A 25,254-nucleotide genomic window follows, 5' to 3' on the forward strand; every position below is an offset into this window, starting at 1 on the left:
TCATTGCAATGTTAATCTGCAGAACGGGTGCTGGGAGGTCAGAGGAAATGTGTGGGAGAAACAGCGTATCTTTGTGTTCGGCTGAAAGAACTCACTGTGTCATTCCCAGACCTAATTAAATAGACTCTAATGTCAACTAGAAGATGGGTAAATATTTAACTGGCTGGGATTATTCAAAGAGCCGAATGAACAACAATGTTTTCAGAAATATGTGTTTGAAACTGAAATCAATATCCCCTGCCTGACTTGCACAGCAGGGATGTAATGTCATTCAAAGTGTATAAGCCCTCACTGGCCTTCTACCATCAGAAACAAAGCTTTTGTACTGGCAATCGGCCTATTATTTAGTTGTTGCATTCTTTTTTTTTCTTCCTATTATAAGAGACTTGGACGTCTTGCAACATGCCTCAAAGGAGGCTGGAGGCGCTTTTGTTTAGAGGTTTTTCACACTTGAGGGCCATGGTACTTTGTCTGTGTAGAGAAGGACTGGGACAGCCCTGAAAGGGAGAGGGGCTGGGCTGGCTGACACAGAAAGAAGGCTTTGCTAAAAATGGCCTTCCCTCAAGAAAAGGGAGAGGGATTAATGCACGCAGACCAAGTAACTAATCTCCTGTGACATAATAGAACTGTACATAAACAGCATCCCTGAGAAGTGAGTGGCAAAGCACTGACTGGCTGAAGAGGGTGTGTGTGTGAATACGAGGGCTCCGAATGATTTGTCATCCACAAAGGAAAGTTGTGATGAGAGCAGACCTCAACAAGAGACATGAATATCTGGGCGGTGTCATCTTTTAATAAGCATGCGCTTGGAAAAACAAGCTCATGCACAGTCGAATACTAAAACACTACAACCGTTTCGTAAATACACAAACCATTCAGAGTGAAACTGATAAACCACAGAAACATGAGTATTAACTTTAGTGTGTGTGTGTTGGGAATAGGTTTTAGGATAGGTCTCTAATTAATAAGCGTCGGAAAGATGTGCATTTTATGAATCCCTGCTGCTGAGGGTTAATCTAATCCTGGAGAGATGAACCACGTGTATGCGGTTTACACCACAAACTTGAGCTTTTTAAGGTCGTTTTAGGCGTAAAAAAGAGCAGATAATGTGGTTTTCTTCTTTTGGTGTAGACAGAGGAAGCAGTTAGTGTTGTTATTCACACCCCACCCCCAAACACGACAGCTATACCAGTAACAAATGAGCGATTCACAGACTGGTGAAGATACAGATTTTCAATTGGGCCGAGAAATCTTTCTTCACTTCAGCTCCTGAAAAAAACTAACTTTATCCAATAACAAAAACCACTTGTCAGGTACAGCTGAGGCCAGAATTATCGATGCCCGTGCTAACCTGCTAATTTCACTCTTTGGCTATCGGTGCATTTTTATTTGACCATTGTGTTTCTACTAAAACCCCAAATCACCCCTAAATCGCCCCTATCCGACTTTTTTTGGAATGTGTTCTGGGCTTGAAATGCAAACATTTCTGCTATTAACTAACAAACTAAAGCAACAACTCAAACAAAGGACAAAGAAATATTGTTTTGCACTGGATGCAGTGGAAAACGTTTTATAAAAGATTCACTGTGGGTTGATCAAATGATTGGTTATTATTTTGTGGTTATGAAATGAAAAAAAAATCAAGTCTTGTGACGGCCACCATAGCAATCAAATGGCTCATATCAAGTTGAGCGATTTTAACAATTATCTGTGAGTTCAAAATGGATTTCTTTGCCGTCACTCTTACCTTCAGCTCCCTCCACAGAGACTTGATGTGAATCAGCTCGGAACTCTGGCTGGGTCACTACAAAATGTTGATCTCACTCTTTATTAATCATTTGCTGACTGATTTGGCCATGTTTTAGATGATTGTCTATCTTCAAAGTCCAGGGCTGCCAAAGACCAAGTTTTTCTCGAGAGTGCCTGATGTGTTCCTTCAATTTTTCGGCCCTGTCCCAATTCTCCCCCACGGCCCCCTCGATTTAGCCGTTCCCCATTATTTTACATTCTGCTGGGTAGGGTGGTGTGTCCCTTTTATTTTAGGCATCAAAGAGTGGTGATCATTTCGTCCTTCAAAACAGAAGTGTTTTGTGTCTTGGTGCCTCGGTGAACATCCTTGGAGACTTTCCTTGCGCATTGTTTCCTGGAGTGTCTGCTTTAAGATGTCGGCACCAATATGACTTATTTAGTACGGTGGCCTTGGATGTGATCCTTGGAACCTGAACAATCCTTGGAAAAGAGGTCGACGTTAAAACTCTGAGGGAAAACATCAGGAAACCTGCAGACAAACTTGGCCTTGGGCAGCACTGGACCTTCCAAAAAGGCAAAGATCCCAATAATAAAGCCATAGTGGTCAAGAAGCCATTAATGAAAGAACAATATCAGCCAGATGTCAGACCTTAACCCAATCAAGTATCTTTGGAGGGAACAAAGCGATCGTGAGATAGTCATTCAAAGACCTTAAGATCATAGCAGAAGAGTGGTCCAAAATCCCATCAGTAGTGCGAAAAGATTGTTTGACTGTAAATAGAAAATGTAGCTATTTTTGACAAAAAAAGGAATAACTAGAAAGTTAAAAAAAAAAAGGTAGACCTCTTTCATAAACATTTGGATCACAGTATCTCACCTTCTTTTGTCACATATTAATTTGATGTTCCAATTGATCAACAAATCTGTAGCTCTATAATAAAATACATAGAAGATCTGCACTATTAAAGACTTTTTGGCGTGTACTGCATGCTGGATTGTTAATCATGTGCATATGGTGCACAAATAACCCAGCCTGACTTTTTTACACAACATCCAAATATATCCACAACATTAGGCTTCACTCTCACAGTGTCACTCTTACATCTATGTTCTTGTAAACATTTCCACCTCTCATTTCAAGAGGGTAAAATGCTGCTTGGCAGAGGAGGTATTTAACACTTCAAACACTCCGGTGCTCTTAGAGGCAGAGCATTATGTTGACGTGAAGGCTGTTGAATTAGATGACCTGTTTATTTGGACGTGCAGAGCTCGCGTCTCAACCTCCTGGACCGATCAGTGAATGTGCTGCACACAGAGTCTGCCATGATGGATTTCACAGCCAAAATAAGCAACAGTAATTGCCAAATGGTTGAGCGTTGGGAGGGAAAGCTAGCAAGTCTATTTACCTCTCACAGTAGATTCAATTAAACAAACAGCAAAGGGCACAGGTTAAGGATTATTTTATTACTTAGCCGTTTGTACAGTTTCTACCATGGAAAAATAACATGTAACATAAGACTGTATTTACAATTCAATTTTTACAAAATGTCTTTACAAGATTTTTTTTTTTTTTCTTCTTCTTTCTTTTTAGCCGGGTCAGAAAAATTTCGAGACTACAACACACGAAACATACACATTCACACACATCCAAACCAAACCTTGTAATACACACATAAATAAATATAGACATTCACTGACTGCTCCACGACAAATATTTCTACAGCCAAGAACATGTACAATTCATCATTTCCACACGAGTTATAATTATTTTTTCATTAATAAACATTACATATTACTTCCAATATAATTCTTTGTTAATCTGTTAATGAAAGATTGCTAACATATTGAAAAGAGGTAACACAGACATCATTTCATGCCAACAGAATGCTAAAGGTTGTCATGCAAAACGATTACGAGCTGTCAATTTGAAGCAAGTAATTCATTTACAGCTCTAAAATCAAATGCACCACATGCAACATACTAAGTGAAATATTCTTGGTAAGACAACAATGACTTTAGTTACATTATCCATCAGTACAGACTGTATGTCTAAGCGCCTCTTTAATGGGTAACGCAAAATAAATAGAAGGATTTCTAATTTTCTTTCCTCACGAATAAACAAAAGTTCTAGCATTTCCTGCCATCCAACCACTTTCAATAGAGTTCCCAACGCAACTGTGTTTCTTTCTTTGCATTTACCAAATCCAATCAAAGGGTCTTTTTAATGTGCGACAGTTCTTGGATCTTATTTTTTACCAGGAATTTCATCACTTCCTTATGAGTCTGGTATGAGTTGGGGGAGCTCTGCACTAACAGACGCGGAATATGAGACCTCGCGAGGATAAATTTCAATGTACACACAAACCCGTCCGGTAACGTCTAAGTCAAGAGAGAGGGGTTGAGAAGGAATAGCTGACGTGCAGTGGAGCCCGGAGAAGATAGACCCATATCTTATGAGCAGGGAGGGGGTCAGTTCACTGTGTTTCTGTTTTCGGTTCCACACGTTCCTTCCCTGGCAGACAGGAGCAGAGAGCGACTGGTACTGGTCTCCCTGATGGGTTCACCTCCACTTGCAAAATCAGTGTCTCTCCACGGAGGGTTTCTGATGATGAGAGTGGTGTTGTCGGAGTCTGGGACCTTGAAAGCACAAATAGTCAAAGACTCGTCAGTCAGAACTTCAAAATGATCGTTGTTTAACTTTTGATTGCTTTTTCATCCACAATATTGCTCTATGAATTTGAATCAATTTCGAAATAAATATATTGGGAATCCATGATAGTTACTGTGAAAAAATACATATTTTAAGCTATGTATGACCCAATTATATCTATCTTTTAAAATAAATATTCAACCTATTCAGTCTTTTGTTGAGTTGCTACTGTTTTTATTTGTGTAAAAGAAAAAAAAATCAATTTGTTCTGAATAAAATCTTGAATAATTTTTGGTGATATCACGTTGGTTCCATCCAAAGCTAAAATATAACATTTATGTTTTTCTTTTGCAACTCTTTGCCGAGCAGTAACGCCCTCTTTCGGCAAACTGCTGTTCAAATCAGGTCTGCAAAGCCACAAGTTTGAGAAAGACACCATCAGGGCCTGGACCGTACACGGACAACTGTGGGCACCACAGACAAACAGCTGTTCTCATTTTAGTGCCCACTTTGATTCCTCTGGGAGCATACATTCCAAACATCTGCAGTAGGAGATATGTAGCATATGTGCACTGCAAATTAAGGCCGGGAGTGAGTCTGCAGCGAACGTGCACACACATAATCAGCTATGTCTTTTTCTGAGTGTTTAGTTTGAATGTGTAATAACTGCTGTCTGCTAATTGAGTCAGTGTGCACTTCTCTAAGCAGATCCAGCTAACCGAACCAAGACAGGTGACCTTGTGCCTGAACAATAACTACAGAGGGATGGATGAGTGTAGGAAAATAAATAGATAAAAGACTTGAGAACATGTCATATCATTGAACAATTCATCCAGCCATGCAGTGGCTGTTCAATATAGCAAAGTAGATGCAAGCAGATTCTTTTCTACAAAGTTTAAGCTTATTCAACGGTGAACTTGTTATCAATTAGAGAAAATCGTGATGTTTACTTCACCTCAGAACAGCTCCTCTGCACAATACAGCACCACAGCTTCTCTTTTATGATAAAAGTTTAACAGTAAACACTGTAGACGAGTGGTGTGGCATTTAGAGGCCAGTTATGCAAGGTTGCAGATGAACAAATGAACAACTTTGGCCCTGATATAGTTTCTGCATGGGGGGTTGCGTCCCGGCTGACCGGGATCAACAGAATGAGGTATGCTGTGCCTGAGCAAAAACTCACAGTGAAGTCTACACAGTCACAACAAACGGGTACACATTGGTCGGTAAAGAGGCGCGCGCACTCAACAGGAGCCTTGTGAACTCATGAACCCGCTTATACACTATCTGGTTTATATCTGTGGTTCTGGGATTTGTCAATGTTGCTGCCAATTTAAAACAAGAAAATGTCGTAGTTAAATCAAAGCAAACAGTGATCAAATATTATAAGTCCAATTATTTTGATCTAATGCATTTTGATGAAATATTTTGTAACATTTCTTATCAAATCTTTTAAAAGGCTAACGGGTGGTCTGCAACCCATTACACTTCAAAAGTTGGCTTCCTAACACAGCAACTTGTCGTGGGATTGACATCTTGGGAAATTGCTTGAAATGTTTAATGTTTTTCCGGTTTCGGTGCAAAATTAATCGAACCTGCTGTTTGCTATAGCCTTATATCGAATCAACAAGTGAAAAAGGGAGTCCATTTTCTCATATTTCACCAGACAACATAAAGCCCCGTGTTTTAAAGAAAACCAGAAGATGTACAGCACACACTTAGTCCCCAAACAGAACAGTAAAAAATATAAGCATCACATTAGTAAACATGAGGTGGCATAAAATATATAACAAAATGTCAACTTCAGGTACAGCTCATAAATGATGTAAATTGTTTGCCATATTTGACAGTGACGTACGGTGCTGTATGACTGGTAGTATGCTCGGGGTCTGGAAGGTCTTGACAGTGGCGGGACCTTCTCCTCCAGTTGTTATGACCTGCACCTCCAGTCTGTAGTAGGTGGACGGCCGCAGGTTGGACACCACAAGCAAGTTATGATCCTGCCAAGAGAAGGAGGGGAGCAGCAGAGGACATGCAATCAGCTGGGAAACAACAGACCATGCCTCTGAATTTGAAAGGACTTTAATCTGAGCGGGTCGTAAAACAGGGACGTGTAGCTGTCTTTGCATAAGCCGCAGACAAAAACAAAGACTTTGTTTTCATAAGGCTGCTGCCATCTTGATAAAGCGTGTGCTGGGTGGTTTTATTTATAGACAAGCTCGGGATGCTGGGAGACGCTGATAGACGGAACGTGTTGTTGATGAAGCAGATTATGTCAAAGAGCGGCTGTTTTAGAACTCGCACAGAGGATGAAAGAGGAAAACGTGAAGACAGATGGAGAGGTAGGAGAGGAAAGCTTCCAGCAGGACACAACACTTCTTTAGATCTATTCGTGTGCCTGTCTACACGCCACCGCTTATCGCAAGATTCATGCAAAGAGGCTTCAGCGGCGTTATCCTAAAATCGCTGTCACCTCTGACAGATGCCGTGAACTGAAAAGCGGATGACAAAATTCCAATTGCAAAGGATAATATTCTCACTATATATGACAAAGTACAGCCCTCTGCAGTGTACGTGACCAGATAAACAACAGTCCCGTTCCAATGCAAATCCACTTACTGGAGGCAGGATCTGCGACTGGGAGATGATGCTGTTGGGAAGGCTGTTTTGCCGGCTTTCCGTGTTGATCTCAGCCCATGTGACCTGGAAGCCTGTGATTCGCTGATGAGGAGCCAACCGAGACACACGCCACAAGAAGCTGCCGGTGATGTTTCCCTCATTGATGGAGAAAGAGGCCGTCAGGTTCTCCGGCTTAGCTAAGACCTTTGGAGGCCCCGAGGCTGTAAGGAGAAAGGCAGACAATGATTTCTGGGAACCGATGCCGGTTGCCAAGAAAATCTTCCAAAATGTTGACCTATTCTCTCAGCTCTGTATAGATTTCGTCCATCATCACGATAACAGATAGCACCCTAAGGTATCTAATTACTGTGTCTGCACTAATCTGGATCGATTTAACATGCCCTTCATGCGTCACATAGCCAGATCCTCACCTCCTTCTCCTGGGCAGGGGATGTGTTTGTGAGTCTTGCTCTGGATGGTGGCGCAGGAGGGGGTCAGGAAGGTCGTGCTCTCATCCTTTGAGCGTCTCTTGGACTTCAGCAAGTGAACGGTGACTTTGTACTTGCAGGAGAACAGCAGACCTGGGAGGTTGATGTAGTTCTCCTGAGCAAAGAAACATATTTTTCAGCCCTGATGACTTTGACATGTCACCCAGGTCAGGTCCCATGGAGCTTGAGAGATAATTAAATACACAGTGCCAGGGCAGATCAGATTCCTGCACAGGCCTGAGAAACATGCTCCACATTACAGCATTACTTTGAACACCCACATGGTAGGCGTTAGGCCACTATTCTGCAATCAAAGCAGCTATATAAATTCTATCTTCTAAATTAAGCAAAAACACAAGAACTTCAATAAGAAACAGCATTTAGAGTGGATTCATGTGTAATTTGAAATGGGAATGGTCTGTAAATCCATGTTTATGAATCCCGTGCAGCAGCTTGCACTGTAAATCAATTTCAAGCTTTAATCATCTATTGATCTTAGAAGAAAAGAAAAAAAAATCCATTTTTCTCAGGAAACAAAAAAAAATCCAGCTGACTAGTGGATTTAGACCTTGCAGTAATAAAGACGGCCTACATTAATAGGCAGTCCCTCGGGTGAGGGTGTATATTCTCTCTGATATGAAACAGCTTTGATTAAAAGTGAATGAGGCGCTGCGCTCTCATAAAAGAGAAAGTCTGGAATCTTCCCTGGTGATCTATAGAAAATGTATATTTCCTAGCAACAAGAGTGCTGCTTCCAAAAGAATGTGCTGATTGCCAGGCCTCTGCCATCCTGCATGAGCCTGCCCTCCCTTCCTCAGTCTCAGACTCTCCTACAAAAACACTTCTACCTCCCCAAACAAAGCCTCATGCAGTAGCATGGCTGAGGCCACTGGAGGTGAATGAACCCCATTACGGGAAACATTGTTTAAGTAAATATGTTTTATTGGCCAACACGCCACATGTCTGACCATAATTACCGACTCATAATATTCAGAACAACAGCCAGTGATTTGCACAGTGCAAGCCCAACACAACAGGCCTTCGGGGTCAACTCGGTGGAGTTGTTTTCTTTAGCGGAGCTGTCCTTTTTAAGCATCAGACAAAAGGTTAGGAGCGTGCTTTGCATAGCGCAGAGCTGCGGATCAAGTCATGGCTCTCTGCACCGCGCTCTCTGAGTGGACCCTCAGTGAGGAATGGCAGCGAACTAACCTGCGTGACAGATTTCTCTGGTCCTCGGGTCTCGTTGTGGCTGCAGTACTCGGGCATCCACTGGACGTGGTAGCGGCTCACAGTGGGGTCTGAAACAAGAGAGGGAGGAGAGGAGAGAAGAGAAAATGCCAAGTCAAACAACAGAAGAATGACTTATTATGCAGAGCTTCCTCTTTAATCTTATTAAAGACAAACATGCTCCATTACAAGAGCAGGTTCTGCATTCAAAATGTAATTTTAGTAAAAGTACGAGTGTATTATAAATTAGAATGTCTACATTCAACAAAAAAAACAACAGAAGGGAAACAATAACACATGCAAGGTTTTTGTATTGAGTATCAGCTTTAAAATCAAAGGTCAAGGAATCAATTAGTGAATTAGCTTCTTAACCCTTTTTACCTTTTGTCATTTGTTATGACCAATAACCCTAACCCTAAAGATAATAAAAGAGGGTAATACTTAAGTCTATTGTTGTTTAAGCACAACCTAACCTTCATCCAGCATGATAAAATCATCCTTTTAAATTCAAACAAAGAGAATTAGAGGCAGTCAAGATGAAACAAAATAGAGTTAAACAAAAGAGGGCCCTCAAGGTCCTGGCAAGTTGTTTTGTCAGGTTGAAATTGTACATCACAACAGCATGGTCCAGACAGACAAGCACTGATTAATTTATGTCACCACACGATTAAGTTTCTGTCAAAGAGTGAGCACGACGGAAAGTCACGCATCGACGTCTCCAGGGCGTTGGGTTGCATGTCCGTTTGGCCACATACTTAATTTAGTTCAGTTAAATGCAATTCACTTAAATTGCATTCAGTTTTATTCATACAGAGCCAAATCCCAACAAATGTCATCCCAAGGCACTTCAAAGATACAGTCCAATTTAATCGAAACGTAATCCAATTCATTGTGAAACAACCAAAATCAAATTAAATCAAATTAATTAAAATCCCAATTAGTCCAATCCATATGATGCCAATTAAAAAAAAAAAAAAGTTGCCGAGCTAAGGAACGGCATCGAAACTTCTCTATGATCCTCCATCCTGGGCGTGCACGAGGCGACTGTAGAAATAACAAAAACTCCCTTCTAACAGGAAGAAACCTTGTTTCCAATAAACTTTAACTTCATCCTCCATCCTACCATTCTTACTTTAAAAAAAAGGAAAAAAGGTGCACAGAATTTTTAGATTTTTCCTACACGTGACAACCAGGGTCAAACCTATGCTTATCATGGGTTTTGTGCGTTTAATTTGCTGAGTAGAAATACGTGGCTGTGGCTCAGCTGGAATAAATGGTGAGCGACTGATCTAAAAATGAAGCTGATCTTTTGATCCCCGAGGTTTTATTTCACAGTTGTGCTTGAAAAACACTTCAAATTGCTCCCCGAGTATGACTATTCATAAAATTGTAGTTTTGCGCAGACAAAATCAAATCTAAAACCACTACAGTTGTCAAATGCAGTGAAAGTAAAAAGAATAGCAATTGCGTGCCTCCTCTTCTCAAACGCAGAGATTTTGATACGTTTAAATTGCACCTAGGTACAATATTTGAATACAGTTGCTTTGTTGCATTTGACACTGGACTGCCCCCAATAAGCTTTAGTCTGCTATTAATCTGATAGGCTCAACTGATAAGTATCTTAAAGATTACATCTCCTATCTGAGATCCTCCATCACCATTTCCAATTTAGTACTCGTGATAACTTTCGCCTTTGAAAACAAAAACTTGCTATCACTTCCTTTCAAATTAGCTTATCAATTCTTACGTTCCTGTTTCCAAAACGTTTCCTGTTGTCTCCTGTAGGTACATCTAATGGACCAAACATTCCGGCTTCTTAATGAAGCAGCCTCGGTCTCGTTGGAGCTCACAATCTCAGCTTGCAGACTACAGCATCATTCCCCTCGTTAACGTGCAGAAGCTCCTCATAAACTCATCAGCAGCGTTTATCTGCCCATCTCGCAGTTACGCGATTTATTATTAATTCAGCTGTTTTGCTTGAATTTCTGAGATACTTTCTCGATTAATAATTGAGTTGTGCTCTGTTCACCCTTCAGCGGGAGCCTGAGTTGTAGCGAGGAGATAAAAGGGGTCCTTTGAAGACTTAGACACAGATCTGGCACTTGAAGCCCCAGAGGTCTTTGGAAGCAGAATAGAGGAATTATAGGGAACCAGGAAATCGGGAAAAAAGTAAACAAGATAGGCTTAGCTGTGTCTGACGGAGATTGGAAGTGGTATGTAAAACATGAAATGGGACATGGAAATCAGGTAGAGAACAGGACCTCAGCCGGGTTCGATAAATCACAACTGGAGGCGAGCTTTAGAAGTCCAGCCACCGACAAACTGCTGTCTATTGTCTCAGTGCTGTGCAGACAGAGATATATTATCTGAGCTGGTGTATAGTGCGCTTCTACTTTGTCTGCTGGAGACAACCCAGAGGCCAGGCTGCTTTGGATCAAGGAGACAATGAGTGAGAGTTTAATCATGGTTCAGTTAACCTGTCCCTTTCTCTGTCACACAAACCAGATGTCCAGAGACTCCAGCTTTCCAGGCCATCTGTGTGCCTGTATGTTTACATTAGCCCAAAGCAAGGCCATCCCTCAGACTAATAAGTGGCAGAAGCAGACACAATGCGGACCAGGACCACAAAACAAGAGGCATAAAAAGAAGCAGGACCCCAGATTAACTCTGCTATGCAACACTGTGATTCCCCAGCTATGCTTGATCCCCGTCAGCATCACTCAGCTCACTGAGTCCGGGCCAATCTTGCTAACAGCTCTGCGCCAACTCTATCCCCACGCTCTCTTCACTCTGATTCAGCAGTTGGTGTCTCACCAGGCCTCTCCTTCAGCCAGGATTTGCATTCTTGACTCTAAGATGTGGAGTTTGGCTTGAGCGATGACATATATTAGTAACATAACATAGACCAGTGAATGGGACTTGACAGGTTACCCTGAGAGCATGGCTTTCAAGGTTTCCATACTTTCACTCTGGTATTAACAGAAGGTTTGGGGAATGAACGCCACTGGGACAGGCATTCCTACAGTCTTTAACCCCTCGTGGGGCTGCAATCTACCAATATTTCTGCTCGCTATGACATCAGGTCTTGTAAAAGGAAACGGGCCGCTTCAACGCTAATGTGAGCGTCTATTAAATGCAGCCGAACTCCAGCTCTGTGCGTTTATTGTTCTTTAATAAACGGTGGCTCCTCTCTATCAGTCCACGTGCAGGTTTTAACCACTTTGCCGAAAACACTTGCAAAGACACATTGTCTTATTTACACCATATGATACCATAATTATAAGAGGAATCCGCTAATGTTTAAGCAAGTGAGGATGAGTCATAACATTTTAATATGGTGCACATGCTTCATAGTGATTGATTAGCATAACGGGGTTGCTAATTCGATTCAAACAAAGCTTTAAATCAGAGTGCTTACCTCCCCGTTTCTTCCAGTAGACACGGACCTGCAGCTGACCGTCCTGGTAGAAGGGTGTGCCTACTTCAAGAGGGCCCGAGGGGCGTTTGGCCAGTGTCGAAGCAAGAGGGGAGATCTCCTCCTTCTTTAACTTGAGCACAGATTTTGCTGTGAAGAGAAGTGAGAAGTGTTTTCTGCTGTAGCTAAGATACGGCCGTGACAGCGTTATGGCACACTTTTCAGCAGGGTAACAGAAACGCACAAATGTTTCTTTGTAACATCACATTGGAGAATAGCAGGAACAAGAACAACTGGTTCTTTATGCATAACTGTGCTCCAACTGAAAGGGCACACACACACAACACTGCAGAGGTGGGGGGTTCAATTCCCTCAAGAGCCACACATGCAAAAGAAAGCAGACTCTCATTATACTGAGGCTCGCTGCCTAAATACGCAAGAGCTACGAATGAATACAGATGTGCTGACAGCGTACTTTGGCCATTCTTGAGTTTTGTAATGCTCATGATGATTGTTTGCCCTTTCAGTAATTTTGGGAAATTCAACTCTCATGAGAGGCAAACAAACGAAATAGGAAATCCCATGTGGGTCTGCAATCAGAATGCTGCAGCTCCATCCAGGTTTTGTTTGATTTCAGGTAGTGCATTACCCTGCATGAGACTAAAATGCACATATTGTATATATGTAGATATTATCTTAACTTGGTTAGGTCAATTTCTAAAGTGCTTACTCAAGTGCTTCGTGATGTCATCCATTGGTTTGTGGACTATAATTTTGAGGGCTTAAGTTAAACGACTACATTGTTTTGGGTTTTTTTTTAGCAACTGGGATGTTTGAATTTCGTATCTCCAACATGTAAAATAAAAAACAAGGCAACAAGAGACCTTTCTGATAAAAAAAAAGGCAACCTGTGCGTTAAATGCGTCTTTTACTAAGTTGACAACAAATTATTTACATTATTTACATTCTTGCTGTTCTTTATCTGATAAAAACGAACAAAAACAAATTACATGATTTCATTGCTAAAGGTTTCACCACTTTTTATGAGCGAGGCAGCCATGTTGGATTTTGAGGTCGGGACGGATGAAGTTCCTCAAAGTTTCCGAGTCAGAAATCCAACTTTGCGGCACATTATAGTTAATTTTCCAACCGGGAAAATGTCAATTTCAACTTCCAAATTCAAATGCAATGTACAATAAGCACAGATGACGATGATAGAATGGTTTTGGCAGGGATTTGGCTGCCAAGAGCTCAAGGCAGCACTATACAAATGAAATGGATATACACACTTTGAACTATTGATTTTTGTCAAAAATATCCTGCACTGACTGCTACTGCCATCCCTTGAGCTGTTACACATGTCTGACATCTGAATGAGGAATTGAACAGTGGGCTCAGTGTTTACCTGACTCATCATTCTGGGCAGTACTGAAGTGCAGAGAGGCCTTGGAGCTCTTCAGACGCACCTGCCCCCAGTACGTGACAGCCTGCAGCTCCACAGTGTAGCTGCTGTTTTGCTGCAGTCCCTCCAGCTCCACCCAGCTTTGAGCCTGTGACAACAGAAAACACCTGGATGTTGGCATTTGTACGTTACCACACTGTCACTTGAGACTCTTTTCAAAGCCCTGTCACTACACCAGTCACAGCCCAGGCTCAGCTCAGCCCAAGCCAACACAGGCCTGTGGGAAAGCCCTGCTTATTAAGAACACATGTGGAGCTGAGGAAGGGACCGTGGTGCGGAGATAGCCTACAGAGCCTTGTTATCAGAACCTCCCAGGGCTTCTTCACTGCGCCGGACTTCCAGCATTCCACCATCAGCATGAACTTGACGAGTTTCTCTTATTGACTGTGCGTGTTTTGACATTCCTCTACCAGCAGGCTGCTCTCAAAGCCCTGAGGTGCCAAAGTGGAAACCAGTAGTACATGTGTCAACAGTGTCTGGTGTCTCCCACCTCTATCTCGTCTGTGCCACATCTGCTACGCATTTCAAAAACTAATTCAGGAGAATACTCTATGGAGGTGTATGTGGACTGTCTAGACAATCTGTCTTTCTGCTGGAGTCTCTCATGAAATGCTCTTCACAGATACTGAGCAACATGTGCTATCGGGTCACATGCCACTGGCAACATACTCATAGAAATAAACTAAAATAAGTTAAAACGTTAACAGAAAACAATACTCATTTTTGCTATTAAAGATATTTTTAATTGTCAAAACAAACTCGAGACCACTCAGAGGCCTGTTGTGCCTTCGTGTAGCTGACCTGGCTGACGTCATTCTGCGACAGGTCAGAGAGCGTTAAGGCCCCCGTTGGAAACACACAGTTGCAGAATGACTGACTCATTCACCTGACTGAATTTCCTCTGCTGGTTCTGTTTCTGAGTGGCTTGATCAGCCATGGCATTGTGCAGCCATGCGAGAAAATGTTCATTTTGTGGTCCAGTTACAGCCAGATTACACAATTCTTCGGAGTGGTCAAAGGGTTCGTCAGCTCCCAAGACAAATTCCAGGAATATATTTTACAAATGGCACACAAAGCTTTCGTGCCAAATTTTATTCAGTTATGCCCGTATGAGTTAGTTCGATTAATATATGTGGACCCACAGCTTCAACCTGTGACAGTTTAATTGTGTACTTTTTATCTAAAAAAAGATGGGAAAAGAATAAATTTGTAATCCTGTCAAAATATGAATCTGTTTGTGTCTGACTTATCCAAGTAAGGAAGTGAAACTCTGTAAGCTCTTTGCTGTAATTGAAACTGAGGCCTTGGTCTCTGACTTCTCAGAGAAAGGACCATGAACCTTTTCTTCCTGGCTAGAACAAATAGTTGGGAGCGTTCCAATATGAAAAAATTGTTCCAAGGAATAACAAGGGCATTAATGACAGAAATCAGTGGTACTCTGTTTAAACATGATATTTATACCGTGATTGGAAACTGTTTCTTGGATGCTTTTACCCTCTTAGCTTAAATACATAGTTTTCATTAATGTTTAAGATAATGATAGGTTACGGATTTTGAGTGTAGTTATGAAAGCACTGCTGCTGTTAAAAGTGCAACAAAGAAACTTTCAAAAATAAACCCAAACATGATAGAAATTAGTGAATTACACAATCAATCATGACTAAAAGCTGCACAATACCAACTGAACAAACCCGCTAGCAATACAGACTGAGACATTTAAGTAACACAGACACTGCAGTCATGATTTATCACTGTAAACATGGCCATTCATCACACTAAATGTGTTTGCCTTCAAATCTTAACAGTGTTTAAGCATTCTTTCATCAGTATAAAGAATTAAAACAATGAAGAACACATTGTATCAATGTGAGCGATTGTGAGCCCAAATAAATACATGCAAGTCTTATTCCGTGTTTATCTTATTCCACTTCAGCCTAGTATGGCAATCTGAAGAGATGTGGAGGGGAGGCTGGAGGAAAAGATGCTGAAATAATCATGGAAGAGCCTGTGGAGTCAAAGACAGATGAGAAAGGAAAGCCCGAAAGGGAACAGGACAACACATAGACAGAGTGGCAGCATTACCCCATTGGTGGTCTTTCTCCTTCTCTTCTTGGATGGCACCATCGACTTGGTGGGTACGGTCCAGCTCCAGAACACTTTGTAGTGATGTATGGGAATATCAGGCTCTTCTGGCAAAGTCCAGTTGACACGAACTTTTAGCAGGCCTTCCTCTCCCATTGTTGTGTTGGTGACACGCAGACTGGTAGGGCTGGGAGGGGCGGATGGATCTGAAGACACAGCATGAAAGAATACTGAATGGTCACAGATTTGAATACATCTGGGAACGCTTATGGAGGAAAACAAAAGGAGCATTTGCTTCCTCCATGTGACAAGTCATGTGCCATGTTAGGATTCTTTCAAGTACAATTTCAGGTAGAGTGTATTGCAGGCCAAGACACCTTTCAGCACTGCTGTCTGCTGTGCAGCTGAGGCAGTATGAGAGTGTGTAAAGTAATTAGCCCTCCATTGACAATTTGCCGTGCGATGTTATGACAGGTGCCATGTCACGTCTATGACAGCGATCAGCAGCACCGAGAGCGCAGGTCAGGGGTTAACAAACACATGCCGCTCACTTTGGCTCCGCGCTAAACATTCCTGCACTCGAATGTGTACGAAGCTGGTTCTGAACCTCTCCACATGTGATGCGACCCAGCCTGCTGCCAGCTGCCGTTGTCGGCCCAGTGCAGGATGACAGGCAGAGCTGCACGCCAGACCCGAGGGAACGGTGCTGTAATGAGAAAATGATTCATGCTCTCCTCTTCCCGACCCTCTCCCCACCTGAAACACATTTAACCCAGTCCAAGAACACTACTTGACACATCAGGTCTCCATACCAGCTGATGTCGGCCGTGCAAGATAAATAAGCAGTCAGTTCTTACAAATTACCCTAACAAAGTAGGCTAATGCAAAATTGCATTCAGATGATACGCTTGTACAATGTAAATAATAACGGCATGACAGAATGACCGGGGGTTCATCAAATCCATGACAGATCTCATCAATCTATCAGTGTTTTGGCACTGAATGGCCTGATTGTAGGTTGGTTTTCATCCATGCAGCCAAATCCTTCTCCCACCTGGTGTCTGCCTCTATCCATTCGCAATTCTCAGGGGAGCAAATGCACGAGGAAAGACTGACAACACAGGTCAGCACACCACCCAACACGGCAATACTGTTTCTAGTATCCTGCAGAAAATGGTGAGTCCCAGTGAATGCCTGTTTTTTTTAGGTATATATTTCACATGACATACATCCATAGATACTGATCTCAAGGCTGTCAAAGGCACAACAGGGAGGCAAATGGCTTTACTTCTACATGGCAAAGCAAACTGTCTGATCTGAATCAGATGCAATCTAGACACATAATTAAACCTGCAATCCCCGGAAATCACAAAACAACTGTGTGCAACCCAACATTTCTATTTAGAAACCGCAGCAAAGAAGAGTCAAGCAGTAATACAGGCTGTTACAGGCAAAGATCTGAAAGGCTACGTCACTTTGTCTGGCAGTGGGACAACACTTGCATTAATTTAAAACCTATTATACCCTAACCAATTCAGACTTATTACATTTCTTATGAGTGTAAAGAGGGGGAAATCCCTCCTCTGAAGACATAAATGAAGATTTTATTGCAACACAGGCAGGAAAAGTTCTGCACCCGCTGTCCCTCCTCATAATTCGCAGTCTACTTGGCATCAGCGCACATGTCATTGAGCTCACTGGGTAACTGTGGAGAGGAAACGCTTATTTACAATTCAGGTTAAAGAGTTGCCTGAAAGAATTCCCTGGTTTTATTACCCAAATACTGTTTTAGATAAACACACTTGAGTAGTGTGAACACCATAAGTCAAATTTGATTAATGTATGTCTGAAACAGCCGTGTTTCAGTAATACCGAGTCCTCTGCTGCCTTATCGAGGTACAGGTCTGAATGATAAGACTTAAGTTCTCGCAAAAAGTGTCTTTTACTCCTCTGACGGAGTGCAAAGTGAGTAAAAAAAAAATCTTTGAGTCAGTTATGAGGTAAGCTTGTTTGACTCAAGCATGTTTTGTATGACCATGAAAACAGTCAAATCAGGTGTTAAAATCTCAAATCTTCCACCTGTTCCAGGCTCCTTACCAAAACAAATGAGTGTCAAACAGGATCTTACACACAAAGAAAGGCCACACACTCACACACACACACACACACACACACACACACACACACACACACACAGACCTCTGGAGGAGCGGAAGTGTTTGCTGGGTGCAGTGAAGCCTCGGGTCCCGTGGACATTGACTGCTGCAACTCTGAACTGGTACCATCTGCTGGCTCTGATGTCGGCCAGTTGGATGCGCTCCTCTGCAGTCTGAGGGACAGATGGGGGGAGAGCAAACCACAGGGGTCAGGGTTTATGCAGGGTCACAGCCCCATGTGAGTTTGCTGCCACATCAGTCATCTGTGTGTTTCTCCTTGCCAAACTTTCAAAGACACTGTGGCTGTGAGGAATGTGCAGCCGCATTCAACAGTCTGCTGGTGCAGCGCTGTTTTACAGCTGTCGATTGCAGCAAATGTGATGGGATCTGTAAACAAAAGCCTCGAAGGACATCTTGCTGACATGCTCCATCATTTTGCACGTATGGCTCATTGGTTCTCTACCTGTGCAACTGTTTGCCACTCTGTGGCATCATCCTCACTGGGATGGATGCCGTAGTTCCAGCGGCGCTGCACCACATAGAGGACGGGCTCCACGGAGATGTTGAACTTGGAAGACCAGCGGATCTCCAGCTGACCTGATGGCAGCTCCAAAAACACCAGCTCCTTCCTTGGCTTCAGAGGGACTCCTAAAAGCAAAAGATGAGTTAATATCACCCTCTGCATGGAACATTGTGGATGATGAAATTTGCTCTTTTCCTCTCTCGGGTGAATGAACTTTGGAAAGACAAATGACACCACCAGAGTTGGAGAGATACAGATAATACAGAAAATGAGACATGACCTCACTGCGTTAGATTTAGTACATGCTGTGGGTCAACAGCATTATCTTTCTTCTGTGAAAGGTTGTGACATTTCCTGGCTGGCGTTATAGTATTTTAGAAGTTGTGCTTCTCAGCAAGGATACACATGGTTTGCGTTTAGGTATTCTTTCTCTCTGTCTCCTACAGGTACCAAATACGGCGGTATAAGCATAAACTCATGTACGGAAGGTTAATTTGCATCATTGAACTTCACATTTAGCCTTTCAGGCCAAGTTGACTTGGCCATGTGCGATGAATTAAAGATTTATTAAGTGTGGGACTGGGCCAATAGCTCAGCCAAGTCAGGCTGACTCTCTCAAATAGATTTATAGCGATGAAGACGTAGTGAGTTGTTGATTGCGCATCGGGCACGGTGATAATGAGATGGAGATTGGAAAAGCAAGTTTGGAAGTACAGGAGAGGGCTGAACACAACCCCCCGGTTCTCAGTAAATCACCTTATATTTCACAGCATTATGTTGGACCTCTGTCACTGCTGAACGGGCCGCTGCTGCTTCACATTTATATAGAGCATCACCGCACGCTCAAGGCCACTAACTAGAGTTGGTTTTTTACCAACTCTACAAGTTGGTAAAAAACATTCTCAAGGTTTAGTTTTGTATTCAGGGCATCTGAACTGCTTATATCTCTATTTAGTCCTCGTGAACGGCATGTAAAAATGATCGATGCACAAAATCCTGGAAGATGGAAGAGCGCCATTGAGTCATACGCATATGAAGTCAGGACTTTGTTTAGTCCTTCTGATAACAGTTCTCTGCATACTAACAGCTGGGGGTCATTGTGCTGTGGTTTCACAGCTCCACAGCAGTGTGTGTGTGTGTGTCTGAACGTGCACGCAAACGTGTCACACTTCCTGCGCAATCATCAACACCGAGGTAACCACAGCATTCTTCCTCTCCCCCCTCCGTCTTCGCTCATCTTCCCACAAAGTCGCACTCGCACACAGCGAAAAAACACCAACACAAACAGACGCACCATCTCTCTCTCTCTTCCGCTGTACGTGGGAGGACAAATAATCCACTTTTTCCCAGGTTGCTCCTTCCAAAGATAACTTCTGGGTCAGGTCCGGTCCAGAAATCATGCAGCATTTATTTTTCAAGGGCCACACGCGTACTCCAAAACCATGATGTAGCTGCTGATGAGGCGTGATCAAAAGTACTGCGTTCATTCATGTCTATATCGTGCCAACAATTACACTCCGGGAATATAATTCTCAATACTCACGCACATACTGTCATAATGACTGCTCTAATTACAGGGGTTGAGGAAAACACCGCGAATGCTGCTTGTTGCACAATGAAGGGAGATATGCGAGATGTGATTGACTGACGGACTTGTAGTGTAAGTGTGAACAAGACGCACAAGATTTTCTTTAAATCTAACACCAATATTTTCCTCACTTTATAATGTCGAGCTGCTTTTGATCAGAAAACTTACAAAACAAGTTGGGTTGCATCACATGTGGCGCTGCTCCTTTTGAAGAAATGGGTGGGGGGGGGACTAAAGAGAACTAAAGAGGCAGACGTGAAAATGTAAGAGCAATTGTAATCCTAATAAGCCAGCTATTTCTATACAAGAACAGCATATTCTATCAAAGGCACATCTCCTCAAATAAAACTTGGAGCAGTGAATGGAGGCGATGCTTTGTTGCACATCAAAAGCTTGGCGGGGGTCTGGTGTCTCAGAGATCCTGAAGCTTGACGTTTTTTGTGTCGGGGGGCACACGCATGAGCCGGGACCCTAACCTGAACACACACATCTGAGAGCGATCTCAGCAGGGGAAACGCTCCATTTCTCCCCGCTTGTGTTCGCTAATGGCTTCCAGCATCATGGCTCATCATGGTGAAGACTGCGTATGCACTTGAGCACACACAGAAACAATTACGCTCTTCAAACCATGAGCAACTAATTAGACCTTTAACACCGAGGACCGGGACAGAAATTCCATCCTGAAACTTTCACCAGAATGCTGAGCGTAATTCAGCGTAAGTGCAGTGCTGATGGCGGCCTGCCGTGAGCTCAGTGTTTGGACTAAGTCGGCAGGGATGCTGCCTGGGCTGAAGGTCTCACAGTGTGGGGAATGGTTCTCATTTGACTGGGTCACTGTATGGAAATTGTCAACGTTAAGAGGGCTTTCATCTTTTCCCAGATTAACGTGCCGTACACCTTCTGAGCCTGACATCCACCATCAAGTCCCTCGAGATTTTTCCCCTAATCCAATAGAAACACTAGAACGACTCCTCTGTGTGCAGAAGCTCAAAGTCACAAATCACATGCTCTCGCCCCACGCTAAAAAACCAACGCACAGTAAAACATGCTTTGTGTGATTCAAAGCACACGCCCCTACAGTCTATCACTGCAGCAGTTCAAAGCTTGATTTAAACTCATCTTCTGCTGCTCCGTCTCCTCAACTCTGTTATGGCCTCAGGCAGCCGGTGATTGTGCGCCGCTGACAGTGTGTATAATGTGGATCCAGCTCCCGTCTCCAGGTTCAGGGGCCCTCTCGGTTCTCTCGCATAACGACTCAGCACCCGCGGAAAAATCAAGTCGCCTTGGGCAGCGCTACTAAACTCTTACTGGAGCAAAGATTCCTGGGTACATACGTGAAACCCCTTGCGCTTATCCTGACAATTCAACGCTGAACATATATTTTCATTTACAGCAGGAGCAGCATGAAGGTTTGTGTGGGTGAAGCACAATGCAAAGAGATGAAATAAAGATTTATGACTGAAAGCGCGTTGTCAAAAACGGGGCGAGATAATCCGCGTTTGCGTCACTGAGAATTCATATTGGTGTTTAAAAGAGAGGGATGCGGCACTTAATCACGTTAAAAACATGACAGACCATTACCATATATGAGACTATACCATTTTAATAAGAAAATTAGAGGAGGAAGCAGTATCCCTGATTCAGCTGACTAACCATGTTACTGTAATCTGGTCCCTCTTGGACACAGTACTCAGCTTTAATTAAATAAGGAGACGTGTCAAGTGCACAGACAATTAAGCATCAGTGCAGTCATATATTTAGACACTTTGTGCATTATAGGCGGATCGCTCAAGAACCGCTCTCTTTTTAATATATAAATCATCGCCTATCTAATATTTTTCACTGAGAATTTCATTATTCATTTTTGGATTATATCTTATTCTCTTGCCTGTCGATAACTCATTGCAAAGTAATGCTGTGCATCAGACAAACATTCCTCATTCTAGTGACGACAGATAACAAATGCCTGGCTGAATAATACATCTTATATGTGAATATTTGATTTAAGCTACAGTATTGTGCAAAAAGCCTTGAAGTCTTTAACTCTTTATTCTTCTTTTTGTTTTTTCTTCTGAGCAGCTAAACTTTCTTGTAAAGTGCTCTTGAATAGTTCTTCAAACTCTTTTGATGGTCTTTCAAAGTTTTTCATTGGAGATTGGTTACGTTGTCACGCAATTTCAGTCCAGTCCTTGTACCTGACAGTTGTCAGAGGAATGTGTGTTATTGTTGTTAATCCATTTAACACTGGCCTATGAATTCTTCAAACATAAAAAAAAGCCACTTTACACAAGAGATGACCCAGTGTTGTCCATTTAAGACAAATCCACAAAGAACCAAGTATCTTTAGGCATTTTATTACTAGCAGCCCATCGCAAAGACACATAACTGCTTCGCATTTATTTAGATATATCCATAAAAAAATGCCAAACACTGTTCGAAATGCAGAAAATAGTATTTTTCTACCAACAAGGTGATTCCCAAAGAGCTATTCTCTGAAAGTGGCAGGCCTAAAAAAAATCTGAAATTGAGGTCCTTAAGAAACGGGGGGAAAATTATCTGAAAAGACCTGACACGGCACCTGTGAGATGCATCTGGCCCCTTGGCTGATCAATCTACTGTCCATTGGAGCCTCATTAGAAATGGTTTTGATGGAAGGTTCTTCTGGAAGAGAAACTGGGAGAAAAAGCTGAGGTATGCCAGATTACACAAGAACTGGACTGAATATCAGCGGCATCAGGTCTAATGGAGTGATGAATCATCCCCAAATCGAAGCACTGTGGGATTGTCATGACAGAGAACTGGAAAAAAAGGCAGCCAACATCCAAAGAAGAGCTTTGGAATGTCCTTCAAGAAGCCTGGAGAACTATTCCTGAAGACTAATTCCTAAAGAAATTACAAGAAAGCTTGTCTCAGAGGGTTCAGACTGTGCCGAAGAACAAAGGTGACGGTACCAATAACTGATTGTCTAACTCGCTGGAATTCTATACACCGTCTTTTCCTTTAATGTTTGCACATGTTTCTCATTTTGCAGGCGATATATAAACAGAGGGGTGGTGAGGTAAAGTAAAAAAAAAAAAAACTGAATATTAAAGGTTTATTAAATATCAAGATAAGTTAAAAATATCATTTGCTATGGATATACAGAGAATGAAGTCACACTTCCACTGTGTTTGCTGTCATTTGAGCTTGTATGTTCAATGTTTTAAGTGGCTGGAGCGGCTGCGTGTGCATGTTAGAGCATGCAGGACCCTCTCTGTGTTTTTAAATAGGCTTTCAGTGTGATCATTGAATACCAGAGCCCAAACTGGTCTGGATCTCCCAAGATGTAGAGCAATACTAGCTGCCTACTGGCTCCAGGTTGAGTCTGACTTTGGTTTCGGTTTCATTTGTTTTGGTCTGAGAAGCCGGGGCTTTCATGTGCATTTTTTCAGCATTAGCCACACAGTAACTACCAGAAAGTGAAACCAGCAGGCTAATCTTAATTGATCGTGGCAGGGTTTACCCAATCCAGGGATTCTCTTCACGTGTACAGTCATTTTCATTGAAACTCATTAATAAACACCCTCTTTCTTTCAACGGGGAAATACTGGAGGGCTTTAACTATCAAGTAGTCATGATAGAAATGGAATGTATTTATCGCAAACACAGGGCTGACTGTTATTATCTATCATAAATGCAAGACTTAAACACTGGCATTTTCCTAATCAGAGGATCAATTTTAAATACTGCGGTAATGGGAAAAGAAGGGGCAGCCGCAGGCAACGGGGCTGTGCACCTCCAACTCCTCAGCGAGCTAACAGCATTCTTAATATGCCCCGCTGTGGTTGGAAAACTGCTTGTGCCATGTGCATGATGAAATCAGTTCAAGTAAAATGACTCTGTGTGGTTGCACTGTAAGCTGATACAACACTTGTTCCTCTGTTGTATTTCTTACAAAGCAGCTGCTCAGTGTTTGCCGTCGCATTCATTAAACCACCGTTTAGCACCGATGCTGCCAACTCAACCACGGCTAAATTCTTAGATTCTAATGTTCAACAGCAATCTGTTGCGGCAGAATGATGTCATAAAATTCAATACAGGTTTTCTTGCCTTTCAAATTACCTTTGTAAAGATTCTTGGGCATCTGGCAGGTGTGACCGCAGCCGTTGGAGCAGCACTTTTTGACTGCCGAACACTCTCCATCCTCCTCACAGCTCTCCACACAGGCTGCAGCAAAGCCGCTGGCCTTCTCTGGGGCAGGGCAGTCGCCTTGCTTCACTCCCTCTACCGACTTCAAGAACTCACAACTTGTTAGACATTCATAGTGCTTCTTGGGGAAAAGGGGCTACAAAAGAAGAAAGTGGGAAAAGGAGAGGGAAAATATATGTCAGGTTACTTTTTAAGACCAACTTGCCTTTCTACAAACAGGCAGCTCTTTGAGTTAACAGTGACTGTCCTGTTTACATTTCAGCTTATGACTAATGAGTACATTAAATGGCTTTGATTCAGTCGCACAGAGGGTGTCGTTACAGTGCAGAAAGAGTCACTTCACACCCCTTTCAAACTTTCCCCTCGGTGAAATTTCCCATTAGGTCTGGAGGGCTCGAACACTCATGTCTGAGGTAACCACAGCATTTGCGGTAGTGACATACCTCACATAAATCTTGGCACTGGTTTTCCTTCAGGTCCCAGGATTCCTTGCAGGGCTCCAGGCACTGTGAAAAGGAGAAGGGTGTAAGTTCTTCAAAGAACCAGCCACATCAAAGATTTGCTGCAGCAGAGATGGTGCCTTCTGTGCTCGTGTCCCGGCGGCCCGTATGACACCTCACTCAGACTCTTCCTCTAACACATTCCCAACAACCAGTCACACCCCTTTTTGTTAAAGATGCCGGGCATAATTTCAAAGGACACAAGCCTGCCTTTAACAAAAGCAAACAATGGGCAAAGAGACTGTCTGCTATGAGCAGACATACACAAGCTGTGCTGGAAACCGACTCATGCTTGGGTTTTGCATAGTGTGGGCCCTGACAGATTCTCTCTTCACGCCTTAACACTACTAGCCTCCCATACTGTCTACACCTCATTCTCATCCTGCCACTTCTCCCGCTCATGTCTGGGCTTGATACACTCTGGCACTGGTACTTAACTTCTCTTCACCAGCGCTGAACGGAGAGCGTTTAATAAATGATACACTTGGTTTACTGTTCTTGGGATTCCCTTTTTTTTTTTACACATGGAACACATTTACTGACGGTTCAAAACAGGCACGAGATAAAAGAAGAAGCACAGCGTGAGTGTGCCTCAAACTCATTTAGC

At 42.7% G+C, this 25,254-nt stretch overlaps 1 protein-coding gene across 1 annotated transcript in view; it reads right to left on the reverse strand.

Moving 5' to 3' along the window:
- Positions 1-3,193: 3,193 nt before the first annotated feature.
- The window catches only part of anos1 (anosmin 1), a 43,321-nt gene continuing 21,260 nt past the window's right edge, over positions 3,194-25,254 (reverse strand). Inside the window, exons 3-14 of the mRNA XM_075478694.1 lie at positions 24,591-24,653; positions 24,061-24,283; positions 18,312-18,496; positions 17,892-18,021; positions 15,693-15,898; positions 13,554-13,698; positions 12,152-12,298; positions 8,716-8,804; positions 7,450-7,621; positions 7,019-7,239; positions 6,258-6,399; positions 3,194-4,386 (exon numbers count right to left, since the gene is read on the reverse strand). Of these exons, the coding sequence (XP_075334809.1) occupies positions 4,328-4,386; positions 6,258-6,399; positions 7,019-7,239; positions 7,450-7,621; positions 8,716-8,804; positions 12,152-12,298; positions 13,554-13,698; positions 15,693-15,898; positions 17,892-18,021; positions 18,312-18,496; positions 24,061-24,283; positions 24,591-24,653 (1,782 nt within the window). The 3' untranslated portion in view covers positions 3,194-4,327. The remainder of the gene's footprint in view (positions 4,387-6,257; positions 6,400-7,018; positions 7,240-7,449; positions 7,622-8,715; positions 8,805-12,151; positions 12,299-13,553; positions 13,699-15,692; positions 15,899-17,891; positions 18,022-18,311; positions 18,497-24,060; positions 24,284-24,590; positions 24,654-25,254) is intronic.

The sequence above is a fragment of the Odontesthes bonariensis genome, chromosome 12 (genome assembly GCF_027942865.1).
Source record: "Odontesthes bonariensis isolate fOdoBon6 chromosome 12, fOdoBon6.hap1, whole genome shotgun sequence".
Classification (NCBI taxonomy): Eukaryota; Metazoa; Chordata; class Actinopteri; order Atheriniformes; family Atherinopsidae; genus Odontesthes; species Odontesthes bonariensis.